Source organism: Oculina patagonica, chromosome 13 (genome assembly GCF_052425735.1).
Source record: "Oculina patagonica isolate OP01 chromosome 13, crgOcupat, whole genome shotgun sequence".
Classification (NCBI taxonomy): Eukaryota; Metazoa; Cnidaria; class Anthozoa; order Scleractinia; family Oculinidae; genus Oculina; species Oculina patagonica.
In genome coordinates, this window is record NC_135770.1 from 14,328,847 (window position 1) to 14,345,223 (window position 16,377).

Below are 16,377 nucleotides of genomic sequence, written 5' to 3' on the forward strand. Positions count from 1 at the left end.
CACAACAGCAGAGTTTCTGCACAACAATTTCTAAGTAGACAACAGACTTACCGGTATGTGCCCATGATTTTGTTTTTCGGTAGTTTAGTTTTTCCTGGAAGAATAATTATTTTATGACTTAACCTGGTATTTTGTTATTTGGATCGTGGTTTCATAGGTATTTTTTTCGTAGATGTTTCTTCATTTTTGACTTGCAAGGTTATAGATATTTAGGTTGTGTTCTATTGGGATCAACCGTTTCAACCGAAACCGGTTTAGGTTAAAGCGGTTGACGTTTTCAAATAGAACAAAATCGAGCAGATTAGCTACTTACCCCTTATAGGGATAATGGTCACCTCACCCAAGCTGAACGTAACTACAATTTTCTACATTCTAGTACAAGAATGGTGATTGAAAGGGCATTTGGTTTGTTAAAGGCGCGTTTTCGACGTCTCCATTTCCTTGAAATGGACAGTTTGGATGACATTGCGAAGGTCATCATTGTTGCTTGCACTTTGCACAATGTTTGTTTAATGTGTGGGGATGATTTTTTTGAAGAGTATAATAATGAAGAAGAAGGTGGACGCAATACAAATGCCACCCTTAAAAGGGATAGAATTAAAAACATTCTTCTTAGGCTGTGACTCAGTATCATTACTATTGCTTTTTATAGTATGAAGTGTGAAATAACACCATTTTTGTAGATTGTATAATCCAAGGCTGATATATTTGTACAAGAGCCTGCAATATTACAATATTGAATTGTTGTTATATTTACAAAAATATTTTTCCACAATTTATATGCATGGAAATTGTTAAATAAGAAATTACATTCAACAAAGGTTTTCTTTTAAAGAAAATTTTTTTTTCTGGACATAAATATTTATACCGAAAATTGTTAAATAAGAATTACATTCCAAGGAGGTTTTCTTTTAAAAATATTTTTCCTTAATTTATATACATGAAAACCGTTGAATAAAAAAATACAATCAAAGGTGGTTTTGTTCTTCAAAATACTTTACAAAAGGTCATTCAAGTTTTGCAGTACACGACAACAAATGCAATTCACAAACTTCCAACTCAAGGTAAATTGAAGCACAAATAAATTTTAGGTCGCGTTAAAAGATCACTTTTTCAAAATTTCCAAAAGACCCGACAAAATTTTTATTTTGTCTTTGTGAATTTTTTGGAGATAAGCGAATTGCCTCTCTTCACTTGCCTTTCGTTCTTCTTTGCACTCCTCCATAAGTTTCAGGATGGCGTCGCTTGACGCCTTTGGGCGGCCGCTATCACTCCGTTTCCTCTTCTTTGTCGGCCTTGGGTCCTCCGTTCCTTCTTCTAATCCAGTGCCTTCATGTTTTACTTTGCTTTTGTCTTCTTTTATTTCACAATGTCCAAAATTGGACGCTGTAGCGACCGGGTTAACACCAGGTTTAAAACCAAGAATATTTCCGAGCTCGTTGTAGAACTTGCATGTTTTCCTTCCCCTTTCCGTCGCTCTTTTATTATCTACCACTTCAACAAAGTTTTTTTTCAGCTGCTTCCACTTGTTTGAACACTGGTCAGCTGTTGGGTAGTAGCCCTTTTTCTTCATACGGCAATTATTTCCTACACGCTCTTGTTTTTGAAATTGACATCTGCAAACTTCGGTTCGTGCTAGGGATAACTCACCTTCCCGGGACAACTTTATTTTGGCTCCAAGAAGCTAAATATGTCTAAAAAATACCGACAAAAACAGCGAATTGTGACTAAGAAACATCGTGTTCATTCACAATTTGTTGTGTTTTTGCACTGGAATGGAATTATTTTTGAATAACAGCTTCTTACAACAAAGTTTGTGGTAAAATGTTTGGCGCGGCATATGTGAGGTCATTCCATTACATAAGTATTAATAGTTTCTCCGTCAAAAGCGTTCCAACTATTAAAAAAATTGTTCTTGGGACGTTAATGGTCGTTAATGAGCTTAGAAATTGAAATATGATTTTACTGGAACAGATAAACAGTTTAAAACTGCGCAACTAAAACGAAAATCGGTTTTGGCGCTTAGATTATTACCCGTTACATGCTATATTTACAAGGTTAACTAAAGCGTAACCGGTGTAAGTTGACCCGTGTAGTAGGGTTACTCTACCTGTGAATTTTTGCTTGTAAACACGGGTTATCTTCTAACCCTCTTGCTAGGGTAACCCTAGCACTAGTAAGGGTTACCCTACCTGCTTGTTAACAGGCCCTTAAAGCTTTCACAAATCAGGGCTTTCAATAACATGGTTTTGGAAAGCGGCAGGGTACTATTCGAGCGGCAAAGGTAAGCAATTGATTTGTATCTTTTGACTTCTTTCTATGTAGTTTTCTAATCTGTTCACTTTTCATTTCATTATAAAAATTTACTTTAAAGTTACACAATGTAAATACAAACCTTGTTTGTCTTGACAACTGAATTTGATTTTGGGCCAGAACTTTTGTTGAGAAATTTTCTCTTGCACGATTTAGGCACGGTTTTGGTTCAGTCTAGGCATGATTCTGATACAGTTTAGGCACAGTTTATGCACGGTTTGGGCACAGTTTAGGCACGGTTTGGGCACAGTTCAGGCACAGTCTAGGCACGGTTTAAGCACAGAAAAAACGTTTTTGTGGTTAGGAAATGATGGTCTTACATCGAAAATCTAGTATTATTTTGAAAACGGATTGTATTATCTCGGCAAAGCTATGACTGTTAAAAAGCTGATTTTATGTCAGTTAGAACAAGCGAGTTTTAGAATGCACGTTTCGGTGAAAACGAATACATCATCTTGTGGGTCGCAAAAGTGATCAGGTGAAAAAAAGGCCCTCAGCGTTTTATTAGGTGAGCTTTTTTTCAAGAGACGGAATGTACATAGGTTTAAGATTATCTCTAGGAAGTTTACTACTGTATTCCCTATTAAAGTCGAGAAATCCTAAATGTGCCTATGTTATTAGACCGTAAATGTTATGCGCATGTTAAAAAAAGCCATTTTCAACAGTGTTTTTTTCATTATTTTTCGTCAAGATACACTTTAAAAAGAAAAGAAGTCTTCCAGAAGAAATATCTTTGATAGTTCAAAGTTGTGTTCAAATCTTAACAAAATCTCATTTTGGACAGCATTTTAAAGTGAAATTTACAGCACTGATCACCAGTAGCGTGCACCAGGCCAGGTGAGAGATGATTTTGTCTTGATTGGAACGCCTAAAATATTCGAATCAAAAGATGGCGGTTCATGAGTAAAGTTGTCTCTCTAGCCGTTCTGTGGGTGGATTCCGAGACCTGCCAAGACAATTTGGACGAGTTCTGACTTCAAAAGAATGCAATCGGTGCAACATTTTGCCGGCAGGATTGGGTGGCTCGACACTTATAAAAAATAATTATACTAGGGAATAGAGGTAGGTAGCCCTTTCTGCCGCTGCCATGACTGTTTTTCCCAGGCATCCCTTTCGGTCACCAATGAGGAAATTACAGGTTTCCAAGCATAGCTCTAATCGAATAGTAATTGCTGAGTCTGCTGAATGATTGATGGGAAATTTCCTTGGTGAACGGAAAGGAATAGGGTTGAAGTTTGCTGCAAATGTATATTTTTGAAGTCAGAATTACTTTTTCATTAAAAAACATGTGTGTTTTTTGATGTTGTCCTGTTAGGTAGAAATAAAGGCATTTTCAGATTTGCTGCTGAACAAACAACCATATGCAACAGAAATCAAGAGCTGTAGTCAGTTAGTTGGCTTTTAAAGCTATGAAAATTATTACTTTGCCATAAAAAGCAGTCATTACTATCGTGTGCCCAGATGTGTAAAAGCTAGAGTTTTTTCAATCACTGCTGGTGTTTTTCCTACACATTTGTACGATTGCCGGTTAAAGGGTTAAGGAAAAGGCTGAATACCACTATAAATTCTATTAGCAGCTTTGTAAATTTTTCTCTAGAAAATAACAACCTAGATAGCCTAAATTTGTGTTAATTATTCTTTATGTAAGAACCTTTTTAGGCTATTTTCCTGAAAAAAATTACCGGTAAGTTCTTACTCACTGGTTTACTGTACTCCAGCAAGTTACCTATTTCCCTTAAATGCCAGAATCTGTAACTTAATTGCTATGAAAGCAAGCATACAGCCAGTAAGAGTAATTAATTGTTCTACCCACCTAATCACACCCCCGGTTAAAGTGATAGTGATGATACCATGTTTCAAGGAGAAAAATAGCGGTTTGTCTTCATATGACCCTGTGAAGAAAGCGAAGTAATAATTATGATAACTTACAATTAAACGGCAAAACCAGTTAAGCTGCAGGTATTAAATATGAGCGTGCATCACTTCTCCTCAATAAAATTATCAAAGGTTCCAAAATATCTTTTTGGGGCTGTTACCAGGAAAAATTCAGTTGGTTGTAACTCGGTCAGTATAAAACGCAGACCATGCAGACTGTGCAGACCGTGCAGACTGAGTAAATTTTTTTCCTTTTTTTTTACATTGTGTTTCACAAAACTTTTCACGAACGGTTTCCGAAGTTTGTTTGCAATTCGCGAAGTTCGCTACGAACTTTAGGGAGAATTTCATTATGTAGTTGTCAAATTTCGAACTTCAAAACGAAATTGTGAATTTCACGTGCAGTGAAGTTGAAAGGTTGAGGAGTTCGCAAGTTGAGAAGAAGTTCGTCCAGTTTGTTTAATTTGGTGAAATGAATCCATTCACGGTACAAGGAAAGGCAACTTCAAGTCCAGGAAGGCAGGAAATCATCTAAAGTTGGCTTCAAGGTCAAGGATTATTTTATTTAGCTTCCAGCTTGTTGAGTTTTCTTCTACTGTCAGAGAGCGCGTTACACTGTAAACATTGGAACATTTTAAGTTATAGGTAAAACGAACTGGTCGGATATAGCAGTTTATTTGTTAAGTTCAGGTTTCTAGTTCAACTTTATATCTACATCTACATCTACATTTAATATGTTGGTAAAAAGTCCATACGGATATCACACCAACAAATGCTTCGGTTGGTAGTAATGCTTTGGGAATACAGGGTTTTCTTGAGAAATCCCCAAAAATTTTTTACACTGTCCTTAATAATAAAATATAAGTAATTCGTAAATAAATATACATTTCAATTGTTCCAAAGCAAGTGTTGTTTATTAGTAAAAAATTTTTTTTAACCAAAGCTTATTTTTTTTGCAAATATAAATTATTTCAGAGGAACATAGTTCATCACGAACAGACAGATGGCGTGACTTGCATGTTGTGTGAACACAGAAGTATAACAACACAGAATTGAAAAGTTCTGGTTTTCCACAGATTTTCCAAACTGATGTGTATTCAAGAAAGAAAACGTTTTTTTCTCTTTAGAAGATTTTTACGGCACACACAAACAGTATTTTTATATGTAAACCGGTTCATCTGTTAATCTATGCGCTGATGTAGATGTCCTGTGGTGTAACCCACATAATCAGCATCACACTGATCACATTTAAATGAATAAACAACGCATTGATTGTTCACCAAAGCAGGCTTCTCCTCTTGTAGCTTCAGCTTGTCGCCGATCTTAGCACTTGTGTAAACAGGTTGAAGTTCAGTTCGTTGTTTGTAAAATCCTGGTAACTTGTTCTCACGTTCTAATTTGTCCTCAATAGAACACAGGAAGGCATTTGCCATAAGAGGTCCAAGGGGGGACCCCATGGCAACCCCGTCAACTTGCTCGAACAGTCTGCCTTCGAACTGAAAGAGCTGGTCTTTGGTGGCTTATGTTGAAAGTTCGGTCAGATCTGATTTCGTGATGTCAAGGTTGTGAGTTTCGTTGAACCAGTTGTTAGCGAATGCTTTCTCAGCAAACAAACGGTACGGTACAACACGTTAGCAACAATGGCCAATGTACCAGCTGCAACATCCTTCCTCTCTACCTTAAATGAATGCCATCCATGTATACAGTTTACAATGGAGATTGCCAAGAACAACAAGCTGCCGTTCCTCGGTATGATGATTGAGAAAATAGACTGCCAACTAACAACGAGCGTCTATCGGAAACCAACAAATACTGGCTTACTCCTTCATTACCAGAGCCACGTTGATCAACGTTACAAAAGATCCCTATTGAAAACCATGCTGAACCGGGCATACCATCTCTCATCGTCAAAGGAGTCTTTTGCAGTTGAATGTGAACAACTCAAACAGATGTTTGTAAAGCTCAAGTACCCACTTAACCTTGTCAACTCGACAATTGCAATGTTTGTCAATTCTGTAGCCCAACCCTCTTTGAGGCTGACCAAGAAACAAACAAACCCGTGCGGATTACTCTACCTTTCAAAGATCAGAAATCCGCTGACGCAGTACGCAAACAGCTGAAAGATCTTGGGAAGAAAATTGGAACTGAACTACAACCGGTTTACACAAGTGCTAAGATCGGCAACAAGCTGAAGTTACAAGAGGAGAAGCCTGCTTTGGTGAACAATCAATGCGTTGTTTATTCATTTAAATGTGATCAGTGTGATGCTGATTATGTGGGTTACACCACACGACATCTACATCAGTGCATAGATGAACACAAAACCTCAGTAATTGGCAAGCACTTAAAAGAAATCCACGGTGTCGAGAGTCCTGACATAAGAAATATGTTTTCAGTCTTAAAGAAATGCCAAGGGAAACTGGATTGTTTAGTGAACAAAATGCTTTTAATTCGCGAGAGAAAACCAGCACTAAACACGCAGGCGGACTCGATACGCGCAAAAGTATTTACCTACCGGTAATTAAATACCGCACGCACTAACACTGTGAACGCTATTGACCGCGAAACACTGCTTTTAAAATATTCTAATATACTCTTTCACCTCTTTTTGCATTTAAACTTAACTCGACCGTTATTTTACTCATATCTACTTGATAATGAACTCAAGATGAGTTTGAAACGTCGTGGCTTATTTTCGCTTATTTTTATACTTAATTGTATATCGAAATGTTCTCTCATTAGAATAAACAGATCGGCTTAAAAAACCTTCTTTAAATAGCAGTCTACTGTTGTTTGCAACTAAAGATGGATGCAGGACATCCGAAACGTGTTTTTTCTTCAAGGTTATTTCTTGCTTACATACTTTTATTTCATAAAAATAGTAAGGATCGATTGCTAAAAATAATTACTATAGTAAAAAATTGGAACAAGCTGGAACTGATTTAAAATCCACGTGGAATACAATAAATAAACTAATTAGGAAAAGGCAAACAAATAGAAATTTACCTAGTTCTTTTGTACGTAACAATATTATTATGTATTGGATCAAGACGTGATTGCAAACAATTTCAATGACTTTTTTGTTAATATTGCGCCTAATTTAGATCAAGTGGATTTAGTAATTAATACTTAAAAGGTGATTTCAATAATTTCCTGTTCTCATATGAAACAACATGTAGTGAGGTTGTAAGTGAAATCAATAAAATAAAGAATAAATCTCCAATGTAGCTCTGGAATAGATGAAATAAACAGCAGAATTATAAAACTAAAAATTATATGTTGCTCCATACATAGCATTGGCATTTTCTCAAGTTTTTAATCTTACCTTTACCACAGATAAAATTCCAAGTACTTAAAAAGCCATCCTGACAAAGATGTCTTTTCAAATTATAGACCAATATTTCACGACAACTCAGTTCACACACGATTTAAGTGTGTACCCCAAATTTTGGGGTCGTAAAGGATTCATATAATTATTCAGTCTATTGTTCTAGCTCATTACATATTCACGCCAAGTAGTTTACAAAGAATGTGGCAAAATAATTATTTCCAAAGAGCTTGAAGAGCGCAAACGCCTTGATGTAGGTGAGACTTTTCTCTTTTGCATTGTGAAGTTCAAAAAAACCTCTGGGACAAACTGGCTGCTTGATTGATTTTGAAAAGTCACTGTTTAGCGTGCAGCACGCCAGCGACAGAAGCAAACAACTTTGACAGAGTTTAAAATGTAATGTAAACATTACTGTTGCTTGTGCAAATAAAGTTTCTCGGGCAAAAATAACCCTCAGGCTGATTTCCTGTCTATACACTTTGAGGATTTTTTTTCGAGAATCGAGAAAGAAATTTCCCGCTTATTTCACAGATAACTTCAGTTCCTTCGTTTTAATTTATCGAAAGCAAAACTTGAGTGGTTAATTTCATAAATCGACGCGTTAAAAAGGCACGGAATTTTTTTGATCAAACTTTAAGATAAAAATGCCACAGGCTACGTTTTGTATACATGTAACTGAAGCGCTCACGTCAAAAATATTAAATCCGGTTGAGTCAACTCCGCTTGCAAACAGATTTCCACTTTTGAATTAAAACGAGGGTAAGTGCCATTCAAAATCTTCACTCCATTTTTCTATCATTTTGATAAAGAAAAAGGCCTTAGATAATTCACTTTTGTGGTCGGTGGTTAAGGATAAACACGCTCCTTTTGTTTACAACGCAGATAATGCGTAATTCCGTTGCCACTTCTTACCGCAAAAAGTCTAATCTCTGGCTAATCTTGGTCATCATAAATTGTTCAACATCTCATTTTAATGGTCTCAAAACGCTCTGATTTTATAACTACAAATTCAGTGTTTGCATTACTGGGCGAAATGTTCAAATTCTCAAAGTCTTCAGCCTATACTTTGACGAGTTTGTTCATGCATTTACAAACAAAACAGTAAACAAAACGATACTTATTCAACTGCCCAGCTCTTAGTCGCGGAATTAAGCTATTGTCCTTCCAGTAAATATTGCATCTTTTTTCAAGTCTGACAAAACAAATGAGACTGAACACTCTTCAGCATGATGTTTGTAAATACCGAAGGTATTCTGTGAAGGAATAAACTGAGCCCTCAGGGTAAAAATGCCAGCAACTTCACGGATTTCTGAACGATCGACATACTCAAATTAGCGTGAAGTTGTAATGTTGTACTTCCGTATTTTTCTATAAGTTTCTTGAAAAGGAGTTAATGTATAAACGACTTATTACTGTATTATACTTACTTACTTATTATACATGTACTTATTGATAAGCATAACATTCTAGCAAGTAAACAATATGGGTTTCAAAGTAAAAGCTCTACTAATCATGTTATAATTGAACTTGTTGATAAAAAGACCAGTAGAATGAGTATCACTTGTGGCATTCCACAAGGATCTGTCCCAGGTCCTCTGCTTTTTTAAATTTATATTACAGCAAGGCGCTCAAAAGTGTGACCACTTTTAATTTATTCACATTCTTTCGTGTAGATTTAATCCAATCAGAAGTCAACTGCAAGCTATCCACGGCTTTTGATTGGATTAAATCTGCACGAAAGAATGTGAATAAATTAAAAGTGGTCACACTTTTGGGCGCCTTGCTGTAATGGTCTAACAAGCTATCATGTATTTTATCATGTAGTCTTTTTGTACTAATCTGTTTTGCTCAAGATCAGCACTTAACATGAAAAAAGTCATATGGAATATATTGCAGCAAAAATCTCTAAAACTATAGGTATTCTTTGTAGAATCCACTTCTATGTTAATCAACCACTTCTGAAAAGGTTATGTTATACTGGTAGTTTGTCTTATCTGTATCTCTCTTATGGTAATACTGTTTGGGCACTTCAATGATTTCTGTACAGAAATTCTCGAATTCATAATCATTCTACAAGAACAAAATCCAATGGTTTACACAAAAAGTTCAATAGGACAAATTTGGGTACATGTACATACTCGACAAGAAACAAAGTAATTAACATATGGAACACTATTCCACAGACAGAAATTTTATGAAGCCATGAAAGCCTTAGAAACAGAAAGAAAGATGTAAATAAATTACAGAAGGCTTTTGACACACGTCTCTGAAATGTAGTGGATATCATACGCAATGTTTTTGCAGCAAGCCTCAAGCATAACTGCTTAAAAAAACGGCTAGAAGCCAGAGCATTTTTGAGCCGGAGTACATTGGAGATGCTTTCCATTTAATAGCAAGAATTGTGTCCATTTTCATCCATGCACAGTTGAGCCGGCAAAGTCGCATATTCAAGTGCTTGGACTCAAGCGAGTACTGGAGTCCCAAACCAGTGATTGTTTACAGGTCCAAGTTTTCTTACTAAATTGAAGACCGCTACGTCAGTCATGCAATGTTTTTGCAGCAATTAAGCTTCAAGCATAACTGCTTTTAAAAAACGGCTAGAAGCCAGAGCATTTTTGAGCCGGAGTACATTGAAGATGCTTTCCATTTAATAGCAAGAATTGTGTCCATTTTCATCTGTGCACAGTTGAGCCGGCCTGGCAAAGTCGCGTATTCAAGCACTTGGACTCAAGCAAGTACTGGAGTCCGAAACCAGTGATTGTTTACAGGTCCAAGTTTTCTTACTAAATTGAAGACCGCTACGTAAGTCACGCAATGTTTTTGCAGCAAGCTTCAAGCATAACTGCTTTTAAAAAACGGCTAGAAGCCAGAGCATTTTTGAGCCGGAGTACATTGAAGATGCTTTCCATTTAATAGCAAGAATTGTGTCCATTTTCATCCGTGCACAGTTGAGCCGGCAAAAGTCGCGTATCAGAGGCGTTTGAATGTTTGCACAGCAAAATAATCTTATTTTGGTTATTGAATGTAAAAGCTTTTCCTACACACTTCCCAAGACTTCATAAAACAAAATGGTACTGTATAGTATTTTACCGTACTATGACGGAATTTTTGACAGGATCCGTAATGCCAGCAAGTAAAACAACAAATGGTGTGCCAAATGAATTCTTGGTGTGAGTAATTTGATATTACCGGTAATTAAATTTTACCATGGCATGCAGAATTTCACGGTTTTAAAATTTTCTAAATCTTCGTGGTTTTCAAAATGTTTCTTGACACCATCACCATCTTCTATAAAAATTCATCTGAAAGGTTTTTTTCACGTTTAGTTGGGGGTATTTAGGCTTTCAAAACTAACAACATCTAGTTGAGTTATTTTTTCAAAAAATATTAATAGCTCTTTAGTCGGCGCGATGGACCTGTAATCAGTGGAGTATGTTTGTTTGTCGCACCAATCAGATTTCAGGTACTATCAGAACCAATCAAATTGCAGTTTATAAAGGGGAAGCAATCTGACACAGTTGTAGTGAGCGATTCGATAGAAAGTTCCCAACTTCCGAATTTTTAAAAACCTTATGTAATTATGTTATCAAAATGGGCTTTGCTACGCTAAACTGTGGGAAAAAAATGTCATAAAAATAAAAAACTTTTATTTTCAGCAAGCCATTAACATGTTGTCTCGAACAAATTAGTCTTCCCTGTCTTGTCGCGTCGTGTCGGCTTAAAAACAATTTTACATAATTTATGGGTAAACCATCCAGAAGACAAACGCAGATGACTTGAAATTGAAAATTATGCCTCACAGAAATCGTTAAATGTATGTTTTCATACAAAAAAGTTAACATTTGAGCAAATTTCTACATGCATAAAATTTATTTATCAGCAAATCACTTGCGTGATCGCTGATGCGAAACGTCTTGCACTTCAAGCTACTTCAATTCAACTTTCCTTGACAAGTTCTAAAATCTTCGAGTTCAGAAATCGCCATGACTTTCGAGCAACATGTCTCGTTTCTCCTAAACTACCAAACTTGGAAAAGTCGGGCCAAAGTTGGGAACAAAGTTTCCAATTTCGCAACAAACTTCGCAAAGCGGGCGGCCAAAATAAACTGAAATCAACTGTAAAACATCTCGTTCAAACATTTAATGAACCGGTACAAGTATGTACTTTGCTGTTAAAAGCAACTTCGATCGATAGCTAAAACAGAATAAGAGCGTGCCATTCCGTGACAATTTGAAAACTCAATTAGTTCTTGTTTGTTGAATAAAATTAACAAAGTGAATGAACCAAAATCTTTGTTGAACAGTTCTGACAGGAAACAAATTCTCCAGGTGTACTGCGCTTTAAAGAACTTTCCCGAAGAGATTGTTTTTGATTTGATTCGTTTATTACTTCGTTTATTGCAGTACTTTTCGTTCAATGACTATATGGAGACGTGGCTTTTTCGAGAAAAACAAGGGTATCGTGTTACGTTCGTTTTTAAAAAAACAAAGGTATCATGTTACAAAAGTGAGAAAAACAACGGTATCATGTTACAGTGTTTGGCAAAAAGCCAAAAGTATTCCCTAACAAACAAAAGTAACACGTTACGGTTGCTACAAAGCTAGCAACAAAATGACCGCTTTAAACAGAATAAGAACGTGCCATTTTGTGACATTTTGATAATTGAATTAGTTTTTAGTTTTTCAATAAATGATGAAAAATTTACGTATTGAATAAAACAGTTCTGATGTATCAAAATGCACGTAATTTTTTTGTGCAAATAAGTGACTCTGTGGGCCGCCATACACATAGCCCAACCCATGGCATAAACCATCCCAACAGGACAATCACCCAATTTCACCCCAAACCACACCATAAATCGAAAAAATAACTCCTGCACGCTTAGCGTGCCTATGTTTTTAGATTGAGTCACTGTGTGATGTTTTTAATAACTATATTTTCACTGTACCTTGTTTTTCATAGTTGTTTGCTTGGCGCTTTCTTGGCCAGGATTTAAATCACGCACTTTGAATGTTTACTCAGCAGGAGCTATAAGCTAACTCTCCTATTGAAAATTTTATCTAATACCCTGATTTCTGTTAAGTGTGAAACATATATTTTTGTGTTATTCAAGCGTTCGACACAAGCAAGTACTGGACTCCGAAACCGGTGATTGTTTAAAGGTCCAAGTTTTCTTATTACATTGAAAAACCATTACGTCAGTCACGCAATGTTCTTGCAGCAAGCTTCTGCTTTTAAAACGGCTGGTAGCCAAAGCACTTCTAGGCCATGCTCCCCTTTGAAGATGTTTTCCATTTAACAAGAATTGTGTCCATTTTGTCCATTTTCATCTGTGTACAGTTGGGCCAACAAAGTAGTGTGTCACAGACAAATCAAACGTTTGCACACCAAATAACCTTATTTTGGTTCTTGATGTAAAAACTGTACTCGCATACTTTTCAAGAGCTCAGAAAACAAAATGGAATGTAAAGTAATTATAATTTTTTTTTTCCAAAAAAGTAAAGTAATTATAATTATGATTATTTCTAAAAACTAAAACAGAATTTTGCAAAGGATCGGTATTAGCCATCAAGTGAAATATTTGATGGCAAAACGAAAACTTGCCCTTTGGCGCGGGACAATTAATTAAATCTTATCACGGCATGCTAATTTCACGGCTTCAAGTATTCAAAATTTTAATGTCATTCAAATGTTTCTTGGCTTATTTTGAATCTTTTTTTCTTTTTTCACATTAGGTTGGGATTTTTAGGATTTAAAACAAACAGCATCTGTTATCTGATAAGTGTGGTCTAATGCATGCCGGTCGGTATAAAACGCAGACCATGCAGACTGCAGACTGCAGACTGCAGACCGTGCAGACCGTGCAGACGGTGCAGACCGTGCAGACTGAGTAATTTTTTTTTCTTCTTTTTTTACATTGTGTTTCACAAAACTTTTGACGAACGGTTTCCGAAGTTCGTTTGAAATTCGCGAAGTTCGCTACGAACTTTAGGGGGAATTTCATTATGTAGTTGTCAATCAAATTACAAAGGGAAAACAAAAGATTTTTCTGCCCAATCACGAGGCAGTATTCAGAGAGCTTTTTGAACTGGTCTGGTAAGAATCTTTCCCCAGGGGCACTTTCAGTCAATAGAACTTTTATATGCTGATTTATGTAACTGGCAGTTTCGCGCTATTTTTTACCCGCTTTTTCGCGTTTCTCTTGCCCCACAAACTGCCCCTGGGTCTCCGAGGATGCCCGACACCCGACTAAAAATAGATTACAAGTTCTGCCGTGTGCAGTTTCGAAGGAAAAAATTTCAACAGATGAACATATAAAAATACTGTTTGTGTGTGCCGTAAAAATCTTCTAAAGAGAAAAAAACGTTTTCCTTCTTGAATACACATCAGTTTGGAAAATCTGCGGAAAACCAGAACTTTTCAATTCCGTGTTGTTATACTTCTGTGTTTACACAAGACGCAAGTCACGCCATCTGTCTGTTCGTGATAAACTCTGTTCCTCTGAAAGAATTTACATTTGCAAAAAAATAAGCTTTGGTTAAAAATTTTTTTACTAATAAACAACACTTGCTTTGGAACAATTGAAATGTGTATTTATTTACGAATAACTTATATTTTATTATTAAGGACAGTGTAAAATTTTTTGGGGGATTTCTCAAGAAAACCCTGTATTCCCAAAACATAACTACCAACCGAAGCATTTGTTTACGTTATAAAATTGAACTAGAAACCTGAACTTAACAAATAAACTGCTATATCCGAGCAGTTCGTTTTACCTATAACTTAAAATGTTTCAATGTTTACAGTGTAACGCGCTCTCTGACAGTAGAAGAAAACTCAACAAGCTGGAAGCTAAATAAAATAATCCTTGACCTTGAAGCCAACTTTAGATGTTTTCCTGCCTTCCTGGACTTGAAATTGCCTTTCCTTGTACCGTGAACGGATTCATTTCATTAAATTAAACAAACTGGACGAACTTTTTCTCAACTTGCAAACTCCTCAACCTTTCAACTTCGCTGCACGTGAAATTCACAATTTCGTTTCGAAGTTCGTAATTTGATTGACAACTACATAATGAAATTCCCCCTAAAGTTTGTAGCGAACTTCGTGAATTTCAAACGAACTTCGGAAACCGTTCGTCAAAAGTTTTGTGAAACACAATGTAAAAAAAGAAGAAAAAAAAATTACTCAGTCTGCACGGTCTGCACCGTCTGCACGGTCTGCAGTCTGCAGTCTGCAGTCTGCATGGTCTGCGTTTTATACCGACCGAATGCATGCTCTGTTTTACTGGTTACTTCGCTTTCTAATTATTTTTGAGATCCTTTCCTTTTTTACTCGTGAATGTAATGAAACGAGTATGGTTATGGAAAGTGATATGCAAATTTTCACTCGGTCAGTCGGTCGGTCAATGGGCTGTTAACTTTAATTTATAAATAATAATTTATGCATTAAATTATAAATTAATTTTCCTTGTTTTTTTTTTTTTTTACTTTTTGTTTCACACTTCTGAGGTTTGAACCGGCGACTCCTAACATCAACTATGGTTTTGAAGACCAAACCCCTAACCGCTTGACCACTTCGGCGAACTGATCATTTGGGCTGAAAATTAGCATATAGATTTTTTTGTGTTGTTCTCAGCCCGCTGACTGATACCGTAGGTTCAAAGTTTAATGGCTTGTATGTATAAAAGCTTCTTCAATTGGCTCGATTTATAGCTCTTAAGAATTTCACATGACAAATAGAAGAAATAATCTTAGAGAAAATATGAAAATCTTCGAAGCACTGAACTGATATTTCGTGTTTTGATCAAATTTTTAGATTTTACAGGCACGAACTGTGGACTGCGACTGTGTTGGGTATTAAAAGGTTAATTTCAGGACAATTGTATGAATAAAGTCCAATTTTAGCAGTCTCTGAATGTTTTATAGTTCCAAGCGTATTGTATGATAATCGATAGTCATGATACGTAAATAATTTATCGTAAAAAAGCTCGCCAAACTGACGAATTTTGTTGCCTTTTAATAATATACTGTATAGTACTTGATTTGCATCTCTAATAGATTCATAAAAAAAGGAGAAAGAAAAAAAGACGTCATATAAAATTGTAAAAAAGATTGTCGTAAAAAAAAAGAACTTTTTGTTTCACACTTATGAGGTTTGAACTGGCGACTCCTAACATCAACTATGGTTTTGAAGACCAAACCCCTAACCGCTTGACCACTTCGGCGAACTGATCATTTGGGCTGCAAATTAGCATATAGATTTCTTTGTGTTGTTCTTAGCCCGCTGACCGATACCGTAGGTTCAAAGTTTAATGGCTTGTATGTATAAAAGCTTCTTCGAATGGCTCGATTTATAGCTCTTAAGAATTTCACATGACAAATAGAAGAAACAATCTTAAAGAAAATATAAAATCCTTCGAAGCACTGAACTGATATTCCGTGTTTTGATCGAATTTTTAGATTTTACAGGCACGAACTGTGGACTGCGACTGTGTTGGGTATTAAAAGGTTGCTTTCAGGATAATTGTATGAATAAAGTCCAATTTTAGCAGTCTCTGAATGTTTTATAGTTCCAAGCGTATTGTATGATAATCGATAGTCACGATACGTAAATAATTTATCGTAAAAAAGCTCGCCAAACTGACGAATTTTGTTGCCTTTTAATAATATACTGTATAGTACTTGATTTGCATCTCTAATAGATTCATAAAAAAAAGAGAAAGAAAAAAAAGACGTATAAAATTGTAAAATAGATTGTCGTAAAAAAAAATAATTAATCGTCCCCGCTGAGAATCGAAACCCGGGCCGCTGTTCTTCAAACCGTATGATAGGAACACGCTGAAACTCGGCACAAATCTT

At 36.0% G+C, this 16,377-nt stretch overlaps 1 protein-coding gene across 3 annotated transcripts in view; it reads right to left on the reverse strand.

The window, feature by feature from the left end:
- Nucleotides 1–16,377, reverse strand: part of LOC144637238 (nuclear pore complex protein Nup133-like) — a 241,123-nt gene that overhangs the window by 111,848 nt on the left and 112,898 nt on the right. For all 3 annotated transcript variants that reach the window (XM_078496367.1, XM_078496368.1, XM_078496369.1), the window contains exon 15: nt 4,127–4,205. In XM_078496367.1, the coding sequence (XP_078352493.1) occupies nt 4,127–4,205 (79 nt within the window). The remainder of the gene's footprint in view (nt 1–4,126; nt 4,206–16,377) is intronic.